The 27215-nt window shown below is 40.9% G+C and overlaps 1 protein-coding gene across 9 annotated transcripts in view; it reads right to left on the minus strand.

The window, feature by feature from the left end:
* Nucleotides 1-27215, minus strand: part of LOC135240535 (NACHT, LRR and PYD domains-containing protein 3-like) — a 169044-nt gene that overhangs the window by 75700 nt on the left and 66129 nt on the right. The window contains exons 1-7 of one of the 9 annotated variants that reach the window (XM_064310124.1): nt 25201-25332; nt 16627-16751; nt 13450-13529; nt 12834-12944; nt 12242-12352; nt 11767-11877; nt 10581-10691 (exon numbers count right to left, since the gene is read on the minus strand). In XM_064310124.1, coding sequence (XP_064166194.1) covers nt 10581-10691; nt 11767-11877; nt 12242-12352; nt 12834-12944; nt 13450-13508 — 503 coding nt within the window. In that variant the 5' untranslated portion in view covers nt 13509-13529; nt 16627-16751; nt 25201-25332. Of the gene's footprint in view, nt 1-10580; nt 10692-11766; nt 11878-12241; nt 12353-12833; nt 12945-13449; nt 13592-16626; nt 16752-23746; nt 23882-25200; nt 25333-27215 lie in introns of those variants that run through there. The other 8 variants (XM_064310122.1, XM_064310123.1, XM_064310127.1 and 5 more) reach the window with 8 other exon arrangements.

Here is a 27215-nt window from a genome sequence, read left to right on the forward strand (position 1 = left end):
CAGCAGACATCCACTGATGAGACTCGTCATATCAAAGCAGTCCTTTATTGTTTTGGAAATCTAAGGAAGTCTACTTCATCCAGACCATGAAATAAACCCACTTTGATTCATCAATTTCAACACTTTTGATTTTTTTCAGTTGGGGAAATTTTGGCTGCAATTTGCATCAGACGGAATTTTTCCTTCTTCAAATTCGTTTCCAAAGGGAAAGAGTAAGATGAAATTCAACGTCCTGATTGGTTTTTCCTTTGCCCAGTCCAGAATGAACTTCTGAAACAAGAGGGTTTTCCCCAATGCCACGATGCCCTTTTTGTAAGAACAGTTCATGGTTTTCTCGTCCGGGAAAAAGGCTTAAAAATGTCTTGAGAGAATTGCAGTCCCCTGTGTGGTTTTGTCTCTGAATGTTCATCTGTTGACCTCGTGTTCATTATTGACCCCCCCACTTCCCCCCTCTGTGATGTAGAGCTCTGTATAGATCTCATTCAGAAGGGTTGGGTTGTTCTGCTTCGCTAAACCTTCAAATATGCATTCAAACTTCCTCTTCAGATGAGTTTTCAGTGCCTGCTGGGCTCTTTTTATGGATTCATCTGGAAAGAAATATGATAAATAATTGTTTAAAATAAGATTAAAATTTCCCTATCAATAACAGATTTTAACAGATTTCAATAAAAATATTAAGGCCCTCAGTTTTCACAGTATTTCACAAATACAGTATCATAGTGTTACATACTTCTATCAGTATGTTACACACCTCACACAGTGATATACGCCTTTATCACAGTGTGCAACACACCCCTCACACAGTATTACATACATTCCATCCTTGAAATTGAATTTCTTGCTGATACGAGCATCAGCTTCACTGTCACTCTCGCTATAATAGTTTTTGATTGAATTAACACAAATGCTTATTTTTTTCATTATGGTGAAAAGGAGAACGCACTTTTTCGATTCCGCGTTCCCAACCTACTGCCAGTGTGTGATGATGTGTAGCTATCCCTCCAACAAGAGTGACTAGCTACATGGAAGAGGGAAGCTAATTTTTGGAATAGTATTAAAGAAAACCGCTGTTATTTTCTGGAAAGTTAACGATTTATATGTTGCTATTTGATTATAGCTGAAGCATTTCTGACACTTAACATGAAAAATGAACTGTTTCATGAAAAATCGGCAAAATGGGATCGACCAGGGTCTTACACAGGTTTTACATTGCAGACTTATAATATGACAAGAGAGTTAGGGATCGAATCAATAAAAATACTTGAATGGCGACTACGCTGACCACTATCCTAAAGTATGGTACCCGATGCCAGACCACTATTTGCTGGAGCTTTATTTTTCCCAAATATCGTACGAATGATATCTCAAAGCCACAGAGCTAAGCGTTCCTCTAAAGATGGCCAGTCACCCCGAAATACAACGTAGTGTGACATCAAGTACAATTGATGGATGCTGTCTCTGAGGAAAAAACATAGAGAAAAAGTTACACTTTGCTGCCTCCTACTGTTGGAACCCCGCAAGTAGCCTATTTCCCTCTGGCTGGCAGAACCTCTGCCGTAGAGGCAAATGCATCAAATGAAACCCTAAATCACTGTATTGAAAACACAGGTGCCAGACCATAGCCGCGTTTCCACCGCAGGAACTATACCCCGGAACTAGGAACCTTTTGAGGAACTCAGTGCGTTTCCACCGCAGGAACTAGGGTCTAAATTTAGTTCTGGGGGCTTTGTTTTACCCCCCAAAACGTTCCTGCTCGGGGGGTAGTACTTTCCGAAAGTACAGGAACCTTTTGGGTGGAACTTGCAGCGCTGAACATTTCTGATTGGTCGAGTACTCGTAGCATTTGTGTTGTATTTATTTTCCGCCATTACCCGCCATGTTTGAAAATATGCAGCGGCAAACCAATTTATTTTCATAATAACTTCAAATCAAACTTGTATGTTATGCGGCGCAGTAGCCTACTTTTGGTTATAGCCTGTCAACGTCTTGGAATTATAACGTGTGCTCTTCTGTTCTTTTCTTGCTTTAGTATTCGTTTTATAAAATGCTAAGCATTCGTGCTGGGACAGCATATTACGTACCAAAACATTCAAACGGTTTAATTCGGTTGCTGAATATTTTCTTCTGGATTTTCTTTGTTAGCCCGTTATAATTGACTCAAAACGTTTGATACAGTTATGTGAGGTATGCGGCAGTTCTGCGTAATTTACATTGTTGATACAGTAAAAGCACACTGGAAATCACCTTCCGCACTTTTTGTCAGGGTGAAATAACAGGTTAATTCTAGTAATCGTCCCTTTTGCTTTTTCAGACTGCCATAATTATACTCTGCGATTCTTCAATTCCACAAAAAGACCAGGAAGATTATGGACTAATTTATGGTGCATGGTTCGCATCTGGAGGGCACACTTCGCTACTCGGCTAGCAGTAACTTCGAAGGAAAGCAAACGGTGGCTGTACCACTACTAATTTAAATGTTCACGCAAGTCTGAGTTTTCGTTCTATTGTCATTTTGCGATTAGCCTATATGGAATTGACGATGAGAGTTGAAGTAACCAATTCAACGGCAAATTGTTTACGACGTGTGCATGTTTTCTGCTGTTGTTACCAGTTATTTGTGGATTGTGAATACATTCTGTCACCTCGGATGTCAAGACATGAAAGTGAATGTTCGCATAAAAACATAATGAATGTGTTTGAGAGGATATATAAAACAGTTACAATCTGACTATTGGCTTGTTATATCCTATTTGTTGCATAACAACGGTCCAAGTCGAACTACCAACGAGAGTTTTGCTTGACAACGGTAAAATATGCCCAAACGGCCGTGGAAAAATATTTCAATTTCAGGTGATTAAGTCGATAAAAATAAATAAATACTAAAGTAACCATATATAGTGATTGTTGGTAGCCTGTTAAGTGGAATAAACCCCTCCGGACTGTCCCGGTTATTAGAAAATAATGTAGGCCACTTTGGTGGTAGTATGGGGTTACAGAAGAAATCATACGACAGATAGACCGACGACGACGTCGCTTTTTCATATGTCAGTGGGCTAATTTGCCTAATCTTCGCGGGTCTTTAGACCGCTGTGGAAACGCAGACAACAATGGGCTGAAGGAACCTTTTAGTTCCTTGAAAAGTAGTTCCTGGGACTAAAAGTTCTAGGTACTTTGGGTGCTACAGTGCATAAACCCTAAATGCCCATTTGAGAGTTCTGTGGTGTAAAACCCATAGGCACTGGTCTACAGAGATGTCGAGAATATGGTGAAGGATGGCTCATCTTATCACTTTTTTCCACAAGTGGGCGAGTGCATGTGTGGCATCCATCAAAGAACCATACAGGCCTGAATGCTTGACCCCTACAGTGAGGGGGTCTGGTGACTCTGTTATGCTGCGTGGGCTTGGTCCACTTGACCCCTTAAAGGGAAGGGTCACTGCAAATCAATGCAAAGTTAATGTGAGTGATCACCTTTCTCCTACGATGAAACATTTTCATTCTGATGGGAGTGGTCTCTTCCAGGATGACAATGTCCCCATCCACAATGGCACGAGGGGTTACTGAATGGTTTGATGGAAGTGGGCAACACTTTGGCAAGGTCTGGCATATCCGTCTCTCTCTCTTTTCTGGTATTTCATAATCAATTGTTTACTGTTTTGTTGTATGTCTTCTGTTTTGCCATTTAGAAGTAGTGAGCCTGCATTCAATAAAGAATGCATGATTTCAACGCATTAATCTATTTGACTGCTTTGTAGTAAATGCAATTAGCTAATCTTAAAACCTAATATAGAGCTTTTGAATTGTTCGTTGATTCCACCAGTTTTCTGTAGACTGACCTATCAGTGAATTCAGCAAATTCATTGATAATTCTCATTTTCAATAATAATTATTCAATTAAATCACATAAAATATATTTTACATGTAGGTTAAGTGAGAGGTTCTAGCATGCAATATCACTTGGTTCAGTATTCAGAGTTCTGAACATTTTAACAAGGGCGTCGACTGTTGGAACTGCTGGATTCAGAAAATAAACATATCCTTACTTGTCCCACAATATATTTCAAAGTTTATATATATATATATATATATATAATTATAATTATATATATAATCTGCCAGTGAGTTAGCCTAACTGCTCTACTACAGGTGGCGCAGCCACCTCTCACCTGGCAGACCTGCATTTGTCACAATATTTTATCCCAGGTTCAGAGGTCACAATATTTTATCCCAGGTTCAGAGGCCACAATATTTTATCCCAGGTTCAGAGGTCACAATATTTTATCCCAGGTTCAGAGGTCACAGTATTTTATCCCAGGTTCAGAGGTCACAATATTTTATCCCAGGTTCAGAGGTCACAGTATTTTATCCCAGGTTCAGAGGTCACAGTATTTTATCCCAGGGTCAGAGGTCGCAGTATTTTATCCCAGGTTCAGAGGTCGCAGTATTTTATCCCAGGTTCAGAGGTCACATTAACGTTCGGTTTCTGCATTTTTTACACAGATAAAGGAGCCACAGTGCAGGAGAACAAATACACTGCGTTCTATAAACACAAATACTGGTCTGACTTTTGTGCTGTTTATTGATCATAATATTTACACAGCCAATGGTAGCATTGTGAGATTCAAAGAGAAAGCACTTTGGGTGAAAAGTTGAAAACAAGATATTACTCTCTCGTTAGATTTGTTAAGATAATGCATTTGATTTGCTTTCTGCGTGCATCATCATCGTTCTGTGGCCAATTAAAACTGTGTGACATCAAAAATAAATAAATGGTACTGTGCACAGTAAAAAAGGCTAGTAGTACTGCCGTATTGTCATCTGTATAAAGAAGTGCATTCCAAATTAGTTTGTGATACTGTACAAAGTATCAGAACAGTCCTCTACAACAAGCCGTCAATGGTAAACTAGAATTGTACAGCTACATTTTTCATGGCCATCGTGGCAATATTACTACAATGTAGTCACTAAAATTGCTGTCTGATACATGGGGGGACTCTTAAGGATTTTCACTAGCCCAGATGAAATGTTATTATCCCTGTTTTTAAATTCATAACATGTTTACTATTAAATCCCTTCATATTCAAAACATGCACATTCATTCTTGTGCTATGACCTGTAAAATTTCCATCAATAATACTACTCATAGAATAACAAAATGTCTTCATACAGTAAAGATCAAGGCTACATTGAGAAAACAATGAAATCTCGAGTGAAAGTGTTCGCCAAACAAGTTTAAAAGCGGCAAAGGGAAATAGGCTACAAGAGGCAGCATATGCAAAAAAATGTTTGATTTATTTGTATTAAAAATTCATACCTAGAATTAGCTCCAAGGAGCGCTGGAGCGGGGCCTAGCACATGCGGAAAAAAATTTATTCCAAAAAACTAGATAGTCGGCCCCTACACTTTTTCACAGGCCAGCCCAATAATTTGTTTCTGCCTACCCCATTGTAGCTTGCACATGAGTAAATAAAACAGAAATCGCTTCTAGGGTTATCTATTATTTTTTCTATTATCATATAGTCTGTGTGGCAGAAATACATTTTGATCAGAATGCCAAAACATAATTTTTTAGCTTATTTCATCTTGCTTCTGTTAATAAAATTATGAACAACAAATATTTCTTTTTGGCATTTAGCACGACCAATGCAGATTTTTCCCAACTGAACTTGTGGATCTCCTGCTTGATGTCAGGAGGAGAGGGCAGATATTTATGCTATTTTCCACACACTGCAGATGCAGCAAAAATTATGTGCTACCCACGTTGTCAGAGGATAAAAAGGTCATCATATTCTCGGTTTGCACATCTGCAGGCGCACAAGTCGGACTTGAACACCCCGTTGCAGGGTCATGCTTTTGCTTTTGGAACAAGCTTCTTTACAGCGTGAGACACCCGGAGGCCCTCATAGTCTAATACATTTATGCTGATTGCTGAGTTTGATTCCTGGATACAAACTCAGGGCAGACTGTCTGATGGGACAGTGGTCTAGTTATTGGTATTTGAGCACAAGATTCTGCCTTTAAACCCCCCTCAAGGACATTTAATCTTGTTCATTTGCTTGTCATTGTAATCCCTGCTTGAGGCAATATGTTAATAAATGTAAATGTTAAATAAATAAAAGTTATTTTTGGCCTTTTATTTACAGTATGTAATATTGTCAATGTACAACAGTATTATGAAAGTGTAGATGCTCTAAATAAGAACATTGATCACTGTTAGATTTGCTATCTAAACTCATTTCAAAATTCTAATTGACACACAGTATCAATGAAAGAAAACTCTTCCTGTGCTCACCTCTTTCCAATGAATCAGCGAGATCCTTCTGCTTCATGTTCCTCAGGATGTGGAGTGTGATCTTCAGAGACCCCTCACTGCCACAGGTCTCCACCAACTTCTCAACTATACACACAACCTCAGGATCCTCCTGCTCTCTCTCAGTGCATTCTGAGTAATCATCAACTTCATGACTGTCGAACAATTCATTAATAAACTTCATAATCTTAGCCAGCCAAGTAGGATCTTCAGGCAGGCTCTGATCTTCAAGACAGCATTCTGGGCAATCTTGACTCAGATGGCTCAGAAACAGTTTCAACTTCTCAACCTTCTTCAGCTTCATCAAAGTGCGCAGGAGAGACTGAAATAAACACACAATGTATCAGTGTGAAATAAACACATGAAGAGGTGTGATGTCTCAGTGTGAAACAAACACATGAAGTGTGCTGTATCAGTGTGAAATAAAAACAAAAAGAGGTGTGTTGTATCAGTGTGAAATAAACACAGGAAGAGGTGTGCTGTATCAGTGTGGAATAAACACATGAAGAGGTGTGCTGTATCAGTGTGGAATAAACACATGAAGTGGTGTGCTGTATCAGTGTGAAATAAACACATGAGGAGGTGTGCTGTATCACAATAATAAATGAATATATGACAAATAAATGGGCCATAATACAAGTGAACCGTAACAAATGTCTGTTCGTAAATGTGAATGTACCATGATGTGAGGGAAATGTCCCCATGGGGATAAAGAAGTTTGTATGTATGTACAATATGTATTTTACATGCAGTATGTATTGTAAGTAGCAATAACTGGTTCATTTAGCAAAATGAAGTTGACAAGCAAGTATAAACATATGTTTTCTGGAGGAATATGCTTCCTGTAGGTATTCACCAGCAGTTATGTACATTCATTTAAATGTCTTGCATGAGGCAATTAGAGGTATTCGACACTTTGACGTGACACAAAGTTTAAATGAAATGGTAAGATTAAAATGGTAAGATTAAAAAACACAGGGCCAAGTGTAGATGGTATGTCATAATGCAGTCTATATGTTTGGTGAAAGACAGGGATGATGTGGTGCAAAAGCAATAGTTGAGAAGTAATAGACAATTATTAGTGAGCATATGAGCATGTGTAAGACATGAAGAATTTGCTTCAGTTGGAACTTGAGCCTGTGACTCAATGATCCATAGATCGCGACATTTACCACTGAGCCACAAACTGATTTGCTGTTCAGACAGGAAATTTTATTGGGTAAAAAGATATGTCCATTTTGCGTGTGTTTAGCCGCGTTTCCACCAAAATTACCCGGAACTTTCAGTCCCAGGAACTACTTTACCAGGAACTAAAAGGTTCCTTCAGCTAATGGTTGTCTGCGTTTCCACCGGGGTCTAAAGTACCGCGAAGATTAGGCAAATTAGCCCACTGACGTTGTCGTCGGTCCATCTGTCATATGATTTCTTCTATAACCCCATACTACCACCGAAGTAGCCTACATTATTTTCTAATAACCGGGACAGCCCGGAGGGGTTTATTCCACTTATATACAACGGGTTACCAACAATGATTATATATGGTTACTTTTGTATTTATTGATTTTCATATATCCTCTCAAACACATTCATTAACAGCAGAAAACATGCACACGTTGTAAACAATTTGCTGTTTTATTACTTTCCGTCGTCAATTCCATATAGGCTAATCGCAAAATGACAAGAATAGAACGAAAACTCGGACTTGCGTGAAAATGTAAATTAGTAGTGGTACAGCCACCGTTTGCTTTCCTTCGAAGTTACTGCTAGCCGAGCAGCGAAGTGTGCCCTCCAGATGCGAACCATGCACCATAAATGAGTCCATAGTCTTCCTGGTCTTTTCGTGGAATTGAAAAATGGCAGTAAAATTGAGTAAAATTACGGCAGTCTGAAAAAGCTAAAGGGAAGATTACTAGAATTAACCTGTTATTTTACCCGGATAAAAAGTGCGGAAGGTGATTTCCAGTTTGCTTGTACTGTATCACCAATGTTAATTATGCAGAACTACCGCATACCTCACATAACTGTATCAAACGTTTTGAGTCAATTACAACGGGCTAACAAAGAAAATCCGGAAGAAAATATTCAGCAACCGAATTAATCCGTTTGAATGTTTTGGTAGCCTACGTAATATGCTGTCCCAGCATGAATGCTTAGCATTTTATAAAACGAATACTAAAGCAAGAAAAGAACAGAAGAGCACACGTTATAATTCCAAGACGTTGACAGGCTATAACCAAAAGTAGGCTACTGCGCCGCATAACATACAAGTTTGATTTGAAGTTATTATGAAAATAAATTGGTTTGCCGCTGCATATTTTCAAACATAGCGGGTAATGGCGGAAAATAAATACAACACAAATGCTACGAGTACTCGACCAATCAGAAATGTTCAGCGCTGCAAGCTCCACCCAAAAGGTTCCTGTACTTTCGGAAAGTACTACCCCCCGAGCAGGAACGTTTTGGGGGGTAAAACAAAGCCCCCAGAACTAAATTTAGACCCTAGTTCCTGCGGTGGAAACGCACTGAGTTCCTCAAAAGGTTCCTAGTTCCGGGGTATAGTTCCTGCGGTGGAAACGCGGCTTATGTGAGATTTTAATTTGCTTTTGCTGGTGTAGGTGAAGGATTGGCTAGTGTCTGTAAAATGTCCAAAGGGGAGACATATTCTTTGTGGGTGTGGCAGTTGGTCCACCTGAGAGGCGGATTGGTCTCGGCTGCGCCGGCTGGTGGAGAGAGCACACAGACCTAGGCTGCGTTGGCAAATCAGCCCAGGTGCTTAAAGGTGTGCTGCTCTCCACAGTTTGGGGCAGAGACCGGGAGCTCACACCGAGAGTGCAATTGTGAGTTTCGTTTTGTTTTATTTTAAGCACGAAAGCCAAGAAGGAAGTAATCCTCAGCTGGGATGCTGGAGGAGCTGGACCTGGCTGGGAAGGCGGGTCAGCTACGGGCGGGGCACGGGAAAGTGGTCACGCCGTTTTACTTTCTTTTGTCTTTGTTATTTAAGCTTGTGACCCGTGAGGGGGAAGGGTGAAGTGGTCCGTTAATTTGATTTCGTGTTCGTGTGTGTGAGCTCTCTCTCTCCATGCGACAGAAACAGTGTTCCCCGGTACTGTCACATTCTCCCTGCCCAGGGTGTCACACTTGGCGTGTGACAGTGGGCTATGAGCATTGATGGATGAAAGAAGAAGAAGAAAATGCGAAGTTTGGGCCTTTATTGTGTGGACATGAGAAGTTGTTTATCAATTCTGTCTGTTGAAATGGGGTCAGAAAGGTACAGAAATAAATGCATTAAGGGCTGAGAGTCTGGCTGTTGTGGTTATTTCTGTGGGGAACCCAGAAAAGTGCCAAACTCTCGGTGCTGTATAGGTATGGGGCATGCCCCACTAAGGAGTAACTTGGCAGGATGACACACCTGCCATCCCAATATGTATTATACACACTCCAATGGAATGTACTGTATGAAAAAAACATAAAGCTTTAAAAATAAATTTGAAAAGAAAAAAAGACAGATCACACACCTGTTTAAGGGGACATAACATCTCTGAGCGGGATTCGAGTGGCCACTGTATCCTATGAAAAAAAACAACATCCAGTTAAACTCATCCCCTTACTGCAGCTCTAACTCACAGCACATGGAGACAGAGCTTCCAGTTAAACTCATCCCCTTACTGCAGCTCTCACTCACAGCACATGGAGACAGAGCTTCCAGTTAAACTCATCCTCTTACTGCAGCTCTAACACACAGAACATGAAGACAGAGCTTCCAGTTAAACTCATCCCCTTACTGCAGCTCTCACTCACAGCACATGGAGACAGAGCTTCCAGTTAAACTCTTCCTCTTACTGCAGCTCTAACTCACAGCAAATGGAGACAGAGCTTCCAGTTAAACTCATCCTCTTACTGCAGCTCTAACTCACAGCACATGGAGACAGAGCTTCCAGTTAAACTCATCCTCTTACTGCAGCTGTAACTCACAGCACGTGGAGACGGAGCACCCACTTAAACACATCCTCTTACTGCAGCTCTAACTCACAGCATATGGAGACAGAGCATCCAGTTAAACTCATCCTCTTACTGCAGCTCAGACTCACTGCACATGTGAATATGATGCAATACACCTCACCTACACATGAATGTCATATAATATACCCACCTATATGCGACTGCAATAATACATTTACTGACACCTGTGTGTCTTAATAAAAACTGCCTACATGGTGAAGAACACTGAAGAACAAATAAACAGTGGAGTCAATTTGAATCTGTTTAATTACCTCTGATCACCAGTGACGTCTCCTCTGAAAAAGATTGGTTTATCCATTGAATGATGGCTCTTCATAGACAGACCGTTGGGTGCAGGTGACCCAGCTCTTTCTACCTGGACCCTTTGAACAAAACATGAAGACAGAGCTTCCAGTTAAACTCATCCTCTTACTACAGCTCTAACTCACAGCACATGGAGACAGAGCATCCAGTTAAACTCATCCTCTTACTGCAGCTCTAACTCACAGCACATGGAGACAGAGCATCCAGTTAAACTCATCGTCTTACTGCAGCTCTAACTCTCAGCACATGGACACAGAGCTTCCAGTTAAACTCATCCTCTTACTGCAGCTCTAACTCACAGCACATGGAGACAGAGCTTCCAGTTAAACTCATCCATTAAATGCAGCTCTAACTCACAGCACATGGAGACAGAGCATCCAATTAAACTCATCCTCGTACTGCAGCTCTAACTCACAGCACATGGAGACAGAGCTTCCAGTTAAACTCATCCATTAAATGCAGCTCTAACTCACAGCACATGGAGACAGAGCATCCAGTTAAACTCATCCTCTTTCTGCAGCTCTAACGTACAGCACTTGGAGACAGAGTTTCCAGTTAAACTGATCTTCTTACTGCAGATCTAACTCACAGCACTTGGAGACAGCTTCCAGTTAAACTCATCCTCTTACTGCTGATCTAACTTTTGCAAATACACCCTGGGATAAATGCCAGAGAGAAGAGTAGCAAAAGAGGAGAGAGTGGGAAGAAGTGTAAAGCCTCTGGAGCAGTTTTTATGTTAAGGGCCTTGCTCAAGAGCCCAATGAGAGTTTTTTTATTTTGTGTACAGACCCAACTTAATCTCTCCAGATATAAGTCAGCATCTCTACATCTCCATCACAGGCTCAAACCAGCAACTGTACAGTTGCCAGGAGGACACCCTACCACTATCTACACCTTCCAGATAGCAAGTGACTCCGGGCTGGATCTGCACTGATTCTGGCCTTAAGTCAGCAGTGTAGTGCCGAAATCGGTGCAGGTCCAGGCTGAAGTCGTTTGCCATCTGGGCTGAATACGACATAATACACCCACCTTCAAGTGAATGTAACACGGGGCACCCAACCTAGCCCTCAAAGTTGTCAGTGAAATTTAGGTTTAATTAAACAGTGAAGTGTCAAAATGAACCTATTCATTTACCTTGAATCACCTGGTAACTCTCCTCTGAAGTTGAGTACCTTATCCATTGACTCTCCACTCCTCATAGACAGACAGCTGGGAACAGGTGACCCTGCTCTTTCTACCTGGACCCTGTGAACAAAACATGGAGACAGAGCTTCCAGTAAAACTCATCCTCTTACTGCAGCTCTAACTCACAGCACATGGAGACAAAGATCTAGTTAACCTCATCCTCTTACTGCAGCTCTAACTCACAGCAAATGGAGACAGAGCATCCAGTTAAACTCATCCTCTTACTGCAGCTCAGACTCACTGCACATGTGAATATGATGCAATACACCTCACCTACACATGAATGTCATATAATATACCCACCTATATGCGACTGCAATAATACATTTACTGACACCTGTGTGTCTTAATAAAAACTGCCTACGTGGTGAAGAACACTGAAGAACAAATAAACAGTGGAGTCAATTTGAATCTGTTTAATTACCTCTGATCACCAGTGACGTCTCCTCTGAAAAAGATTGGTTTATCCATTGAATGATGGCTCTTCATAGACAGACCGTTGGGTGCAGGTGACCCAGCTCTTTCTACCTGGACCCTTTGAACAAAACATGAAGACAGAGCTTCCAGTTAAACTCATCCTCTTACAACAGCTCTAACTCACAGCACATGGAGACAGAGCATCCGATTAAACTCATCCTCGTACTGCAGCTCTAACTCACAGCACATGGAGACAGAGCTTCCAGTTAAACTCATCCATTAAATGCAGCTCTAACTCACAGCACATGGAGACAGAGCATCCAGTTAAACTCATCCTCTTACTGCAGCTCTAACTCACAGCATATGGAGACAGAGCATCCAGTTAAACTCATCCTCTTACTGCAGCTCAGACTCACTGCACATGTGAATATGATGCAATACACCTCACCTACACATGAATGTCATATAATATACCCACCTATATGCGACTGCAATAATACATTTACTGACACCTGTGTGTCTTAATAAAAACCGCCTACATGGTGAAGAACATTGAAGAACAAATAAACAGTGGAGTCAATTTGAATCTGTTTATTTACCTCTGATCACCAGTGACGTCTCCTCTGAAAAAGATTGGTTTATCCATTGAATGATGGCTGTTCATAGACAGACAGCTGGGTACAGGTGACCCAGCTCTATCTACCTGGACCCTGTGAATAAAACATGAAGACAGAGCTTCCAGTTAAACTCATCCTCTTACTGTAGCTCTAACTCACAGCACATGGAGACAGAGCTTCCAGTTAATCTCATCCTCTTACTGTAGCTCTAACTCACAGCACATGGAGACAGAGCTTCTAGTTAAACCCATCCTCTTACTACAGTTCTAACTCACAGCACATGGAGACAGAGTTTCCAGTTAAACTCATCCTCTTACTGCAGCTCTAACTCACAGTACATGGAGGCAGAGCTTGCAGTTAATCTAATCCTCTTACTGTACCTCTAACTCACAGCACATGGAGACAGAGCTTCCAGTTAGACTCATCCTCTTACTGTACCTCTAACTCACAGCACATGGAGACAGAGTTTCCAGTTAATCTCATCCTCTTACTGCAGCTCAAACTCACAGCACATAAAGACAGAACTTCCAGTTAAACTCATCCTCTTACTGCAGCTTTAACTCATATCACATTAAATATCTGATTCATGCATTTATACCTCTTCCTCTCAGTGCTGAGGGTTCCTCCTTCGGTCTCTGGCTCCTCTGAGAGACTCATTTTAGAATCAGCACCCCCTATCTAAGGAGACAGGAACACATCAGACCAGACTGGACCACAAGTGGCTTCCAACCCAGATTAGCCTGTAAACACACAGCATGATCACACTCAGAACACTCACATGGACACACAGAGACACACACACACACACACACAATACAGCGTAGTTTTGACTGGACGCAATGCAGAATTTAAATGGGCCATGAACATGTACTGTACAGACATCTCAAAAGGAGTGGTGTCACCCTTGAAACCAGAGCTCGGGAGCGCTTGTAAACAAAAACAGCACAGCGCACTAGAAACAGTGTGCCGAGGCTTGATTAGTTTCTGCCAAAAGCACGTGATCAATGACGTCCGAAGCTTAATTCCGTACACACAACCATGTGACCGCTTTGGTAACTGACTCGACGCAAAGCTTTGGCATAGGTTTCGGGGGTAGAGCAAGCAGTTCGTGTCAGTCGTGAGCTAGTGAGTCACAGTGACTGCTTTAAGAATCCGAGACATTGTGCGAGATGGAACCAGCCAGAAACAGAGAGCGGTCTGCAGTTTGGGAGCATTTTAAAATGATGTCAGCAACTAAGCTTTATCCTCCTGGGACCCAGGGGAAAATAGGTTCAAAATTACATTTTTTAATATATTTTTTGTGTTATAATATATATAGTAATAAAAATACAAATAAAATAAAAAACAATAAAAACAATCTGTTATGAATAATGCTATATAAGTGCAGTTTTACTTATTATGACAACAATTTTAAAAAATACACAGTAAATGTTTTACTGCGGAAAGACCACCAGGTCCAATTACATGTAATCTCACATCCAAATTTATGACATTTAAAGACCATTATGTATTATAGACACAGAGACAATTAAGCTATCATGAAGGCTTGAAGATACAACTAGAAACGTCACGTCCTCCACAGAGGACAGACATGGATGTCTGTCTCAGAAGGATGAGAGAAAATTATTATATGAATACATACAACAATAACCTTTTATTTCAATGACCTGTTCAATCTTACATAAGCACCTCTTCTCCCCATTTAATAGTTATTACTCCAAAGTTTCAAGGCGGACACGACGCTGATGACTATCTTTTTTTTAAGTCTTGGTTTTAGGTCAGAATGGTCTCACGGCATGCATGCTGTCCCTGCTGGCTAGCTAGCTAGCTAGCAGACTATTGAATTGTCTTCAAAAGAGCGGCTAGGCTACTATAAACGCAATCGTTCACAAAAATACGGATGAAAATATGCGTCCCGTAGCCATGAGTTAAATGCGCAACGAATATTCTATAGTCCAAATAAGGGACGATTCCGATTTGCGGGAAGCGTAACTAGAAATGTGATTCAACGTTGCCATTATTGTGAAATTGGACCTTAAAAAGGGGAGGGGATGAAACAACAATTCAAAAGCGAAAGAATAATGTTGCTGTTTAAACTGCGTTAGAATGCCAACGAGTGCAATACCAACAACCACAAAGGGGAGAAAAACATTTGCCCACCACATAGGCTACGCAGGCAACTTCCTGGACCCTACTCAAATGAATGAGACTCACACTAAAAAGCGTGGTCTACGGATAATGCCAAATAGTCTACAATTAAATCGCAATCACTCAAACATGTAATCCTTATAATTGAGAGTTGTAACGTTACAATTCACGGTATACTGTATGTGAGAAGGCAAACCGGATCCTGAACCGGCAGCCATGGAATTTAATAGGCTAAATTCATGCACTTTTTTGTTAAATAGCGAAATTATCGTACATTTGGGCACTTTTTGGCATTACTGATCGTACAGAGGGTAAACGTATCGTACAAATGCGATCATTATCGTACACCTGGCAACGCTGCACGACGGGCTGTCCCGTTATTGGAAAGCCCTCTGAAACGGGTTTTGAATGCCAGCAGGCTTTATGATAGTGTGACGTCCGGGGGCTGTACAAGCAAGCTGCGCCGGCAGCTCCCGGAATGCACGGCGCGCGAACTTTTGTAAACAGTTCGTGTGGGACATAAAATTGTAAATACTGTAAAAAGCGATCTATCGTGTGTAAATATGTGTTCTTGTGCTATCCGAATTATGTTTGCTGCTTTTAGTTTAGTTTTATATATGTTAGCTTGCAGCGGTGCTGTATAGGGGGGCTTCTCTGCTGTTCGCTGTGGCGAAGTGCGAATCTAAGGATTGTCTTACTTCCCGTTTTCTTCTTCAATACAGTTTCATTGAGTTTCGAACTGCCTACGAGCAGCTTCCTGATGGAGCATTGTTTCGCTACAATAGCTTCGGCCTCACTGGTTACCTAGCCTGTATTAAGTCTTTTATTGAATCTCTTTTAACCTTTAATATTATCTGCTGGTTTGGTAATCGTAAGTGCAAGAGTAGACTGGCCAACATTGTAAAATTAGCTGGCAGGATCATCTAATACAGTTGACCCCTCCCAGCTCCATCAGATGGGATCTATAAGGCCGAGTCCATTCTGAGGGATTCCCAGCATCCCCTGTTCAATCAATTTGTATTATCTTCCCTCAAAGCGCAGATATACACTGATCAGCCACAACATTAAAACCACCTACCTAATATTGTGTAGGTCCCCTTGCCGCCAAAACAGCTCTGATCCGTCTCCAACTCTGAAGGTGTCCTCTGGTATATTTGTATTTCTGTATATATTTGCATCTACTGTATATTTGTATCTGATGTTTTGTATCTACTGTAAATTTGTATCTGATTGTGTTACTTTATTGTCTTTTATGCTGCAACAGTGCAAACTGCCCCATTGGGACAATAAAGACTCTAACTAACACCAAGCCTATATCCTTTGTGTTATATACTGGCACATTTATTTGGAATACCCCCTCATTAATGCAAATAGGCTACTCCTAACTGCACATTATGTGGCTGTAACTCAATATAGACATTACATTACATTACAGGCATTTCGCAAACTCTCCTATCCAGAGCGATTTACACAACTTTTTTTTGTCAAATATTTTTTTACATTACATCCATACAGCTGGATATAGACTGAAGTAATGCAGGTTAGGTACCTTGCTCAAGGGTACTACAGCAGTGTCCTACCTGGGACTCGAACCTGTGACCTATAGGTTACAAGGCCAGCTCCTTACCTATTATAATGGGCAAGATGTGTGATCTAAGCAACTTTGACTGTGCCAGATGGATGGTGCCAGATGTGGTGGTTCCAGCATCACAGAAACAGCTGCCCTCCTGGGATTTTCATGCACTACAGTCTCTAGAGTTTACAGAGAATGGTGTGATAAACAAAACACATTGTTAATGAGAGATCAGAGGAGAATGGGCAGACTAGTTCAAGCTAACAGAAAGGCCACAAATGAAATAATAGCTATGCTTGGCCAAAGAGCTCTATTGTCATCTCTCAGGACCACAGTAGATGAGACAAAGGAGACAATTTAGATTCTTGAAACTGTCGATTACTCCCAGTAAAATCATTTTTCCTGAAGCCATTCCAAATAGCCTTTTGGCATGGAGGTAGCATCTAATTTTGGAGCATCTAATGTAGCGATTAATAGAAACTTGGTGACCCCCCTATGCAACCAAGTTCTGTAATTCTCCAACTGTGGCCACTGGATATTTCTTTGCTCCCTGAACCCTACTTTGCTCCATTACTAGCGCCATTAGAATTAAAAGATGACATTTGAATTCAGTGCAAACAGCTGCAGTTTATTTGTAATAACATGTTTACTCAATGGATAATCAACTGACTTTCCAACTTGATGAATACATCAACATAATTATGAACAATGATTTGTCAAAAAAGGCCTTTAAAATACAGCCAGTTATAATGAAATATAATGACCAAGCACAAAATATCATCAGCAGACATGGTATCAGTGACCTGTAACCAAAAGAATACATACTGGCCTGTAACTGTATGATTGTACATAGTGTATCTGTGGCTAATATTTGATGTTACAGTGGATAGAGTAACACATGTGAAATCAGATCCCATGATCAGATTCAATGAGAAATAATACATGGATAAGCCATTTATGATTCAGTGGCCCTTAAATCTTTGTGGTATGAGGACTATGTAGTGTAAAAGACACACATTTACAGTGCACAGTGTAAAACATGCATACACCTATATGGACAATTGGGGGTATGCATTTATGGACCACTTTATTTGTCAATCATTTCTTGTATTCTGAATCTGATCACAGAAATCTAATTTCAATGACAAATATTGTGGTCACTGTGACCATGTACTCCAAATGAAGAAAGAACTACTATTTCTGTCTACAGATTTTAAAAAGCCAACACTGAATTTTACAGAACATAGAAGGTCCCTTAAGAATAATAAACATCAGTGCCCCAGTTCTTGCTGAAACCATGCAACCATTTATGATGTCTGCAACAATGACAATTTGATGACACTCATAAAGCAACAGTAATACACTAAAAGCCCTTAAATCATTGTGACAAGGGAGGGGGGTGTATTTATAGACCATTTTATTTGTCTAAGATTTCTTGTATCTGAATCTGATCACAGAAATCTTATTTCAATAATGTATATTGTGGTCACTGTGACCATATACTCCTAATAAAGAAAGAATTACATAATTCTGTCTGCAGACGTTAAAAAGCCAACACTGAATCTATAATTGTACACAACATAAAGGGTCCCTTCAGAATAAGAAACATCAGTGTCCATGTTCTTGCTCACAAGTGAAAACATGCAACCATTTATGATGTCTGCAATAATGACAATTTGATTAAACTCTTAGTGCAGCAGTAACGCTCAAAAAGCCAAACTTCATACCGATGCCCGTGACACTTTGACCAGAGAAAGCTCCTGTAATCCATCTAGTGATAAGCTATTACAAGGCTAGCTCTCAGAACTCTGCAAAATGATTATTGTTGCTTAATGTACTTACAGATTCTATTATGTTTGCCACAGCCCAAACATGAGATTACAGTTTGAACCAGCAAGCGCCCATGAGATGACAGTTTAGTGTGAAACTGAACTTCCACTACCATCTAGTGGCTGTTTAGAGAAACTACAATATTATTTTTACAACAGTCTTTTCTAGAACTCCACAGGTGTTCTTATGTCTTAATAATTGCAGTAGATGTGACTGTAAACTAAAATGTTTTGCAAATAATTAAATGTTTTATTTATCAGAAAAACAGCTTTCATGTCTATATGAGTGCACATAGTGAATCATTGCACATTCTTTCACTGCTCCGCCTCAGTTCCTGTAGATTCAGTGGGAAACCTGCAGTGATTAATGCACTTCAGACTGTGCTCTGCAGTGTACAGCTGCTTGGCAGCTGAAGGTAGTGAAGGGAAGTGTATGTTTCTGTATTTCTGTATCCACTCATGGCCACTTCTGCCTAGGCCTGCAGCCTTGTCCCAGTCTCCACATTCCCAGTTACCGTGGCGATGAGGGAAAAGAGCGATGGAGAGCTACGAGGAGGATGGAATGCAAGTCAGGGCCATCCCGAGTGCACTCCTGAGTGGACCCAAAAAGCTCTGGCACCCACTATGGGGATATACCGCCCCATCCCAGGCACTATACTGTGTTGTTGTGTTGTGTGCTGAGGCCTAATTACTGAGATAACAAACGTGTCTGACCACAGACAAAGACTCCATGCCTGTGAGATGTGACCTTATGAGGTGTGATGCTTCGAAACTACAATCAAGACTGAGACAACTTAGTGAGTTTTTGGAGAATGTATCTGCATGCTGTGTAGTGGGCATTGTCCTGGTGCATATTGTACTAAAGTCTGTTACAGTGGGAAATCATCTGGCCTGATTATTTCCTGTCTATCGTAATCGTACAAATTGAATGGTTCTTAATAATGCAGAGATGATTTGGCATTCTGTATGGTACTTCGCATTTCTTATGGATGCTGATAAGTTGTAATTTAATTGAATTCCTCTGCATGCTGTGTAGTGTGAATCTCACTGGTGTATATTGTGATCTCATGAAAAACATGTTTTCAACATACAAAAATGCCAAGTTACTCACACATACAAAGCACTGTCTATAAGTCATTCATTAAAACTGGCAAAATCTAGGCCTGCCATTAAAAGTATTGAGATCAAAATGATGCCAAGTTACTGGACTACAAACAATATAGGCTATCTTGCCTCACCAAAATTAAAGAAGCTGTATTCAAAAGCAATGTTTCCTAAACTGTTTCAAGTCACTCAAACAAAAGCCCCTTAGACACCCCTGGCATTTTCCTAATCATACCCCACACCTCCCCTGCCTCAATGACTTTCCTGGCCACTGCTCTTGCCCTCTGATACTCTAGCACACAGTCTGGAGGAAGGTTCCTGTGCAGGACCCAGAGTGCATGGCTGTGTGCTCAAACAGTCTTAGAACATTTTGGTGACCACCACAGCACCACCTTCCTCATCCTTCCCCCTTCAGTCCGAGGGACAGGAGCTGACAAGGCGGCTAACAGGACTTCAGATGATGCAGTTACTGAATCATCTATATCACCCCCTACCTGGATCTGTGCTGCTCCAGTTTCACAGACCTGACTGAACACCTCCTTTTTCCCAGCGCCATCTACCCGGGGACACCCATTCCTCTCTAGATGCTTCTGTCCCTATTTTACACAGTATTGGATAACGGTCACTCCCTACAGCTGAATCCTCCCAGACCTCCATTCACACTCACCAGCCATAGAGCTGCAAGCTAAGGTACTGTAAGGTCCAACACTGATGACGTCCCCAAAATAACATTAGACTGTGTACCCCGCCCATCATTCAGGAAAACCAATACCAGGCTAACCATAAATTTGTCCATAACAGCACCATTTCTGTTAGTGAACCCGCTACCTCAAAGTGTATTATAGGAATTCTAATCTCCACTCCAAATCATCTTATTAGCCCTAAGCTGGAGTGTTCCCTCAAGGTAATGAAGGGACAGGTCCAAAGTCTGGTTATAAAAATTCACCACTACAGCACTATCCCCTGTACTCAACCACACCTCCTCCACCACTCATTCACTCTCAGCGCTTACAACCAGCTCTCTAAATGATAACCCATCCTTCACAAAGGTGCAGCACCCTCCCCCCTGACCAACTTGTCTGCCCCTCCACACTGATCTATATCCTGATAGGACAAACAACAGGTGTGCTGTTAGCCAAGTTTCTTCAATGCAGAGAAGGTCAGACAACTCAGGCAACTCTTAAGCAAATTTTTTAAATCCCTGCCCATTGGCCGCCTAACACAAGTAGAGACGTTTAAAAAACACCAGTTGTAAACTAGACTGTCAATCACCACTTTGAGACGGACGTGCCATCGCTGGAGTCAACAACCCGGTCAAGTCCTCCACTGTCACTCCAGTTATCCCTAAATGCACACCCACAGCATTCACAGTGATCTTTGTGCGGCTATCAGTTTGGGCAGAAAAGTTAATTACATTAGCCAGAAAACCTAAAAACTGTCCCTTGCCAACCATCAAAGTACCAGGCTGTCTGTCTGGGACACCTGTGTGTACAGGCCTGTGTGTTCTCTTCACTGATCTCCCATCCTGCCTTGTTGAAGGTGCTGTGGAACCACACACCTGTCTGACTTCCCTCACAGCTTCAGCACGTGATACCTGACTGACAGCTTTGTACCTGTATCTCCTGCACCTGCTGTTGCATTACACATCCCCTAAAGGCTACGCTGTGCCCCCCCACCCCCACCCCACCCCCAATGATTACTGCAATTAGACCCAACCCCTCCCCCACGCTGAGTAGTCATGGTTCCCCCCACACCTGCAGCAGCACCTCTCTACACACTGAAGTCACATGACCTAACCTCTAACATCTGATGCACTGCAGTGGGGCTGGCACTAACGGCCTGACTGGGTTGTTGACGTAACCCATCTCCCCTTTCTCCGGCTAGTTTAGTCAGTCTCGTCAGGTTAGAATCATCACTGCTTATTTCTGACTGAAACCAATACTTTAAACTCCTCACCCTCCACTCTCCTAACTTTGGCACTGCTTTTGGGGCTATCCACGCCACTCTCGCTGAATGGCTTCCTCTTATTCCCCTGAACACTACTCCAAGAACTTCCACCTGCCTCTTCCTCAATTGACTCTCCCCGCAAACCTCACTATCCCCACTGTGTACCATTGCTTCAAGAAAAATAATTAAAGCAGGAGAGACGGCCAGCCAACGCTCATGCATTGGCGAATGAGGAAATGCCAGCGTGTGTTGCCTCTGCCAAACACCACTGCCGAGTTAGCTTTGCAACATGTCAAAAATACTAGGGAGAAAACGTGTAGGGAGTTTTTATGTGCATTAAAAAGGGTACCCCTCTGTTTTTAATTATTTTCTGTTATCATTTAAAAGTCACTCTTAATTATTCTTGGAGTTGACAGCTAAAATGTCATAATAGTTATATCCTGTATCAGACACTCTGTATCAGCAGTGATAGGAAAAACTATGGTTCTGGTGACGACGCTGTCACAAAGACGCTTTACAATGGCTTTACCAGGCCTGAACCCCCAAAAACAGTTTGTGCTGACTGTAATTGCAGCGGCAAAATTTGATTTCAACTCAGGAGACGTTGATATTTTTGAAGGTTAGTTCATCTAGTTTTCACAGTTAAATGATATCCGTACATCAACCCTGAAGAATATTCAAATATAAAAATGTGTAAGAATGCACATCTGAAGCTGGATTCCTCCTGAGATTTCTTTTTTCTGGCCACCACTTGAATGTTTTTTCTTCCTATCCGGGAGATTATCTTTACCTCACTGCTTGTTTTTGGGGGTTCATGCGTGGATATTGCCAAATGTTCCTTCTGTTACTCTTTAAAACATAAATATCATGAATGCGGGAGAGTAAGTAGCTGGATGTGCATTGTAATAACAGAAATATGGTAGTATGTGAATATCAGGGTGTGTATCATAATAACAGAAATATGGTAGTGTGTGAATAGCAGGATGTGTATTATAATAACAGAAATGCTGTAGTGTGTGAATAGCAGGGTGTGTATCATAATAACACAAATACTATAGTGTGTGAATAGCAGGGTGTGTATCATAATAACACAAATACTGTAGTGTGTGAATAGCAGGGTGTGTATCATAATAACAGAAATACTGTAGTGTGTGAATAGCAGGGTGTGTATCATAATAACAGAAATACTGTAGTGTGTGAATAGCAGGGTGTGTATCATAATAACAGAAATACTGTAGTGTGTGAATAGCAGGGTGTGTATTATAATAACACAAATGCTGTAGTGTGTGAATAGCAGGGTGTGTATCATAATAACACAAATACTGCAGTGTGTGAATAGCAGGGTGTGAGGGAGACAATCTTGTGGCAGCCAGGATCAAGGAATTTAGGCACTCATATAGTAAAATTATTTAATGAAATGTATGCCATTATTTCAACAATATATCATATTTAACAATGTTCAGCTGCAGAAAAAATAGCTGAACATTTAAAGGGATAGATTCTAAATGTTTTAGCAATGACAACAGAATAAACAGAATAGCCTATGATAAGGTGAGCTGAATAGCCTATGATAGAGTGAGCTGAATAACCTATGGTGGAGTGAGCTAAATAACCTATGACAGAGTGAGCGGAACAGCCTATGATAGAGAGAGCTGAATAGCCTATGACAGAGCGAGCTGAATAGCCTTCATTATACCACAAAAACTGTAACAGTAACATGCCACGTTCTGTACATTCTGCCCACATTTTACATTTCTATATTCTGCACAAATCCAAACTTCTTTATTAAAGAGAAAATAAAATTCTGACTTTCCTTTTCACAAAGTGAAGACTGTCCACACAAGGCTCATCATGTCCAACAAAACAATTTTTTCTATGTTATTCAGTGCAAAATCAGTGTCTGTTAGACAAAACTACTACTGCTTGACAAAAAAAGTTTGGAATGTTATTCAATGTTACAGTTACAGGTGTCAAAATGTAGCCTACGCTTTTAATCAAATTACTAGGCCTGGGACTACCGCCATATCTCACAAGGTAAAATTATCATAAAATATTTTTTTTAACTGAAGTAAAACATAATTCTTTAAAATTATTTTTTAATTACTTTTGGCCCCAAATGAAAAATTTGAAAAAAAAGAAGCCTATTGCACCAAAACCACCATTTTATTGTCAATTTCCTGTTTTGCTGAATTAGGCGTGTTAATGCGATTATGCTAGAAGATTCCCGTTCCTCCCCACACCTCTTCACCTTTAGTTTATATTCTCTCCATCCCACTCCACAACAGGCTACTTACTCCGTTCTTTTTTCAGTTTTATTCCTTCTTTTACTCCCTCTTCTTTCTCGCCCGTCCTTAAAATGGTGTTTGAGTTTGAAACACTCCCAGATTCATACTTTTGGACTTTGGACCATCTCACACTTTCATTATGCCCTGCCCATTCACTTCCTCATAATCAGTTACAGCCGTTATGTAATATGCTACAGTTTGTGTTTACACTAACTTATTTATTAGCTCCAGTTCTTAACTGACTGGTTTTGTTCATAGGTTTTGGTGTAGGGTTTGCTATTATGATGTCTGTACGTTTGTTATGTGCCATTTCCAGTCATTGACTGTTTGTTTTCTTTTTTAGACAGCCCGGAAGGTTATTTGTCATTTGCATATTTGTCATCCTGGAGGCCAGGATCAAGGAATTGCAGCACTCATATAGTAAAATTATGGGATGAAGTTTATGCCATTATTTTAACAATTCATCATACTTAACAATGTTCAACTGCTGAAAAAAATGGCTAAACATTCAAAAAGACAAATTTTAAATGCATAAGCAATGACAACAGAGTAAACAGAATAGCCTATGACAGAGTGAGCTGGATGGCCTATGATGGATTGAACTGAATAGCCTATGATAGAATGAGCTGAACAGCCTATGACAGAGTGAGCTGAATAGCTTATGGTAGAGTGAGCTGAATAGCCTATGATGAGCGAGCTGAATAGCCTATGATAGAGTGAGCTGAATAGCCTATGACAGAGTGAGCTGAACAGCCTATGACAGAGTGAGCTAAATAGCCTATGACAGAGCGAGCTGAATAGCCTATGATAGAGTGAGCTAAATAGCCTATGACAGAGCGAGCTGAATAGCCTTCATTATACCACAAAAACTGTAACAGTAACATGCCACGTTCTGTACATTCTGCCCACATTTTACATTTCTACATTCTGCACAAATCCAAACTGCTTTATTAAAGAGAAAACAAAATTCTGACTTCCCTTTCCACAAAGTGAAGACTGTCCACACAAGTCTCATCATGTCCAACAAAACTGTTTTTTCTGTGTTATTCAGTGCAAAATCAGTGTCTGTTAGACAAAACTACTACTGTTTGACAAAAAAGTTTGGAATGTTATTCAATGTTACTGTTACAGGTGTCAAAATGTAGCCTTCTCTTTTAATCAAATGACTAGGGCTGTGACTACCGCCATATCTCACAAGGTAAAATTATTAAAAAATATATATTTTTAAACTGAAGTAAAACATAATTCATTTAAAAATTTTTTTAATTACTTTTGGTCCCAAATAAAAAATTTGAAAAAAAGAAAGAAGCCTATTGCACCCAAACCGCCATTTTATTGTCAGTTTTCTGTTTTGCTGAACAAGGCGTGTTAATGTGATTATACTAGAAGATTCCCATTCCTCCCCACACCTCTTCACCTTTAGTTTATATTCTCCCAATCCCACTCCACAACAGGCTACTTACTCTGTTCTTTTTTCAGTTTTATTCCTTCTTTTACTCCCTCTTCTTTCTCGTCCGTCTTTAAAATGGTGTTTGAGTTTGAAACACTCCCAGATTGGTACTTTTGGACTTTGGACCATCTCACTCCTTCAGTATGCACTGCCCATTCACTTCCTCATAATCAGTTACAGCCGTTATTTAATATGCTACAGTTTGTGTTTACACTAAGTTATATATTAGCTCCAGTTCTTAACTGACTGGTTTTGTTCATAGGTTTTGGTGTAGGGTTTGTTATTATGATGTCTGTTGTGGCACCGTACTGGGCATGGCGGTGCAGGCGGGGCGGCACAGAAATACACAGACCGGAGGTTTGGGGAAAAATAGCCCAACAGGGCTCTTTAATTAAACAAAAATTAAGCACACAAACCAAAGCCGTACTCAACAACAAAAGTTTCTTATTTAAATTAAATTAAAGTAAAGTAACTGATATTAAGGTACTGATGACCGGGAGACAGCTGAGGGGATCCCTCTTCAAAGCAGGAAGAGGGATGTGATCTCACGTCTCCGCCGGCTTCTGCAAAAAGGTAAAAAGTTACAAACAGATTTTTAACCGCTCTGCTGCAGCCCAAAAACCCCCTAAGCTCCCAGCCCATTTCCCTTGTTGGGGAATTTCCAGGTTGCCGCTCTCCAGGGTCCTGTGGCTGGGCTTCACAGAGTGGCGCTGTCCTGGGTCCTGAACAGCGGGCCTGGAGGCAGGTTTGAGCTGATGCATATCAGGCTGGGAGGGGCACTGCGTGGGCATGCCCCGATCCACGCCACACTGTACATTTGTTATGTGCCATTTCCAGTCATTGACTGTTTGTTTTCTTTTTTAGACAGCCTGGAAGGTTATTTGTCATTTGCATGTTTGTCATCCTGGAGGCCAGGATCAAGGAATTGCGGCACTCATATAGTAAAATTATGGGATGAAGTTTATGCCATTATTTCAGCAATGCATCATACTTAACAATGTTCAACTGCTGAAAAAATGGCTAAACATTCAAAAAGACAAATTTTAAATGCTTAAGCAATGACAACAAAGTAAACAGAATAGCCTATGGTAGAGTGAGCTGGATGGCCTATGATGGATTGAACTGAATAGCCTTTGATAGAATGAGCTGAACAGCCTATGACAGAGTGAGCTGAATAGCCTATGATAGAGTGAGCTAAATAGCCTATGACAGAGTGAGCTGAACAGCCTATGACAGAGTGAGCTGAATAGCCCATGACAGAGGGAACTGAATAGCCTATGATAGAGTGAGTGTTGTATCTGTATTTCCCGGTCACTTGTCTCCCCAGTACTGTCTCTGTGTCTGTGTTCCCTGAGCTGCTTCACTCCCCTGTATTTGTGTGATTTCACTATTCGGGTGGTTCCGGGTTTTCGTGGTTTCCCCCCCTTCCTTCCAGTCTCGTTTTTGCTTACTTCCTACTTATTTCTTATTTCTAGTTTTACTAATTTCTACTAATCCTTACTAACTTATAGATTGTAAAGTACTAACCTCATTAATATACTAACATGTGAATATTACTAATGGACTAACACACACTAGTTTTGGGTTTTTGATAGTTTAGATCACTATACTAATACATTAACCAGTCTCCCCTTTTCCATGCTGCGCTGTAGCTCCGCCCCTTTTCTTTCTAGCCTGCTCTAACACTGAGTTCTGCAATTGCCTGCACCTGTCTCTTGCTCTGACTGCACCTCTCTCTCTCTGCATGCGTTTTTACCTGCTTAACCCAGGCCGTCTATTATCATTGTTGTCTATGTGATTCCAGTCCGCGTTTTGTCAGTCCCCTGTCATTTTATTAGTTATCCTAATGTTCTTCACCTGGATGTTGTTTGTTACTCCTCCCTCACTCAGTTACCTTCCCCAGTGTATAAATGTCAGTCTTTTCCACCAGCTCACGGTTAGAACGTTGATCGAATTCATTGTGCTGATATTTAGTAAGCCTTTGTTTATCGAGATTCCTGAGACACCCCTTCTGAACGACTTCGAGTT

This window comes from Anguilla rostrata, chromosome 15, assembly GCF_018555375.3.
Source record: "Anguilla rostrata isolate EN2019 chromosome 15, ASM1855537v3, whole genome shotgun sequence".
Taxonomy (NCBI): domain Eukaryota; kingdom Metazoa; phylum Chordata; class Actinopteri; order Anguilliformes; family Anguillidae; genus Anguilla; species Anguilla rostrata.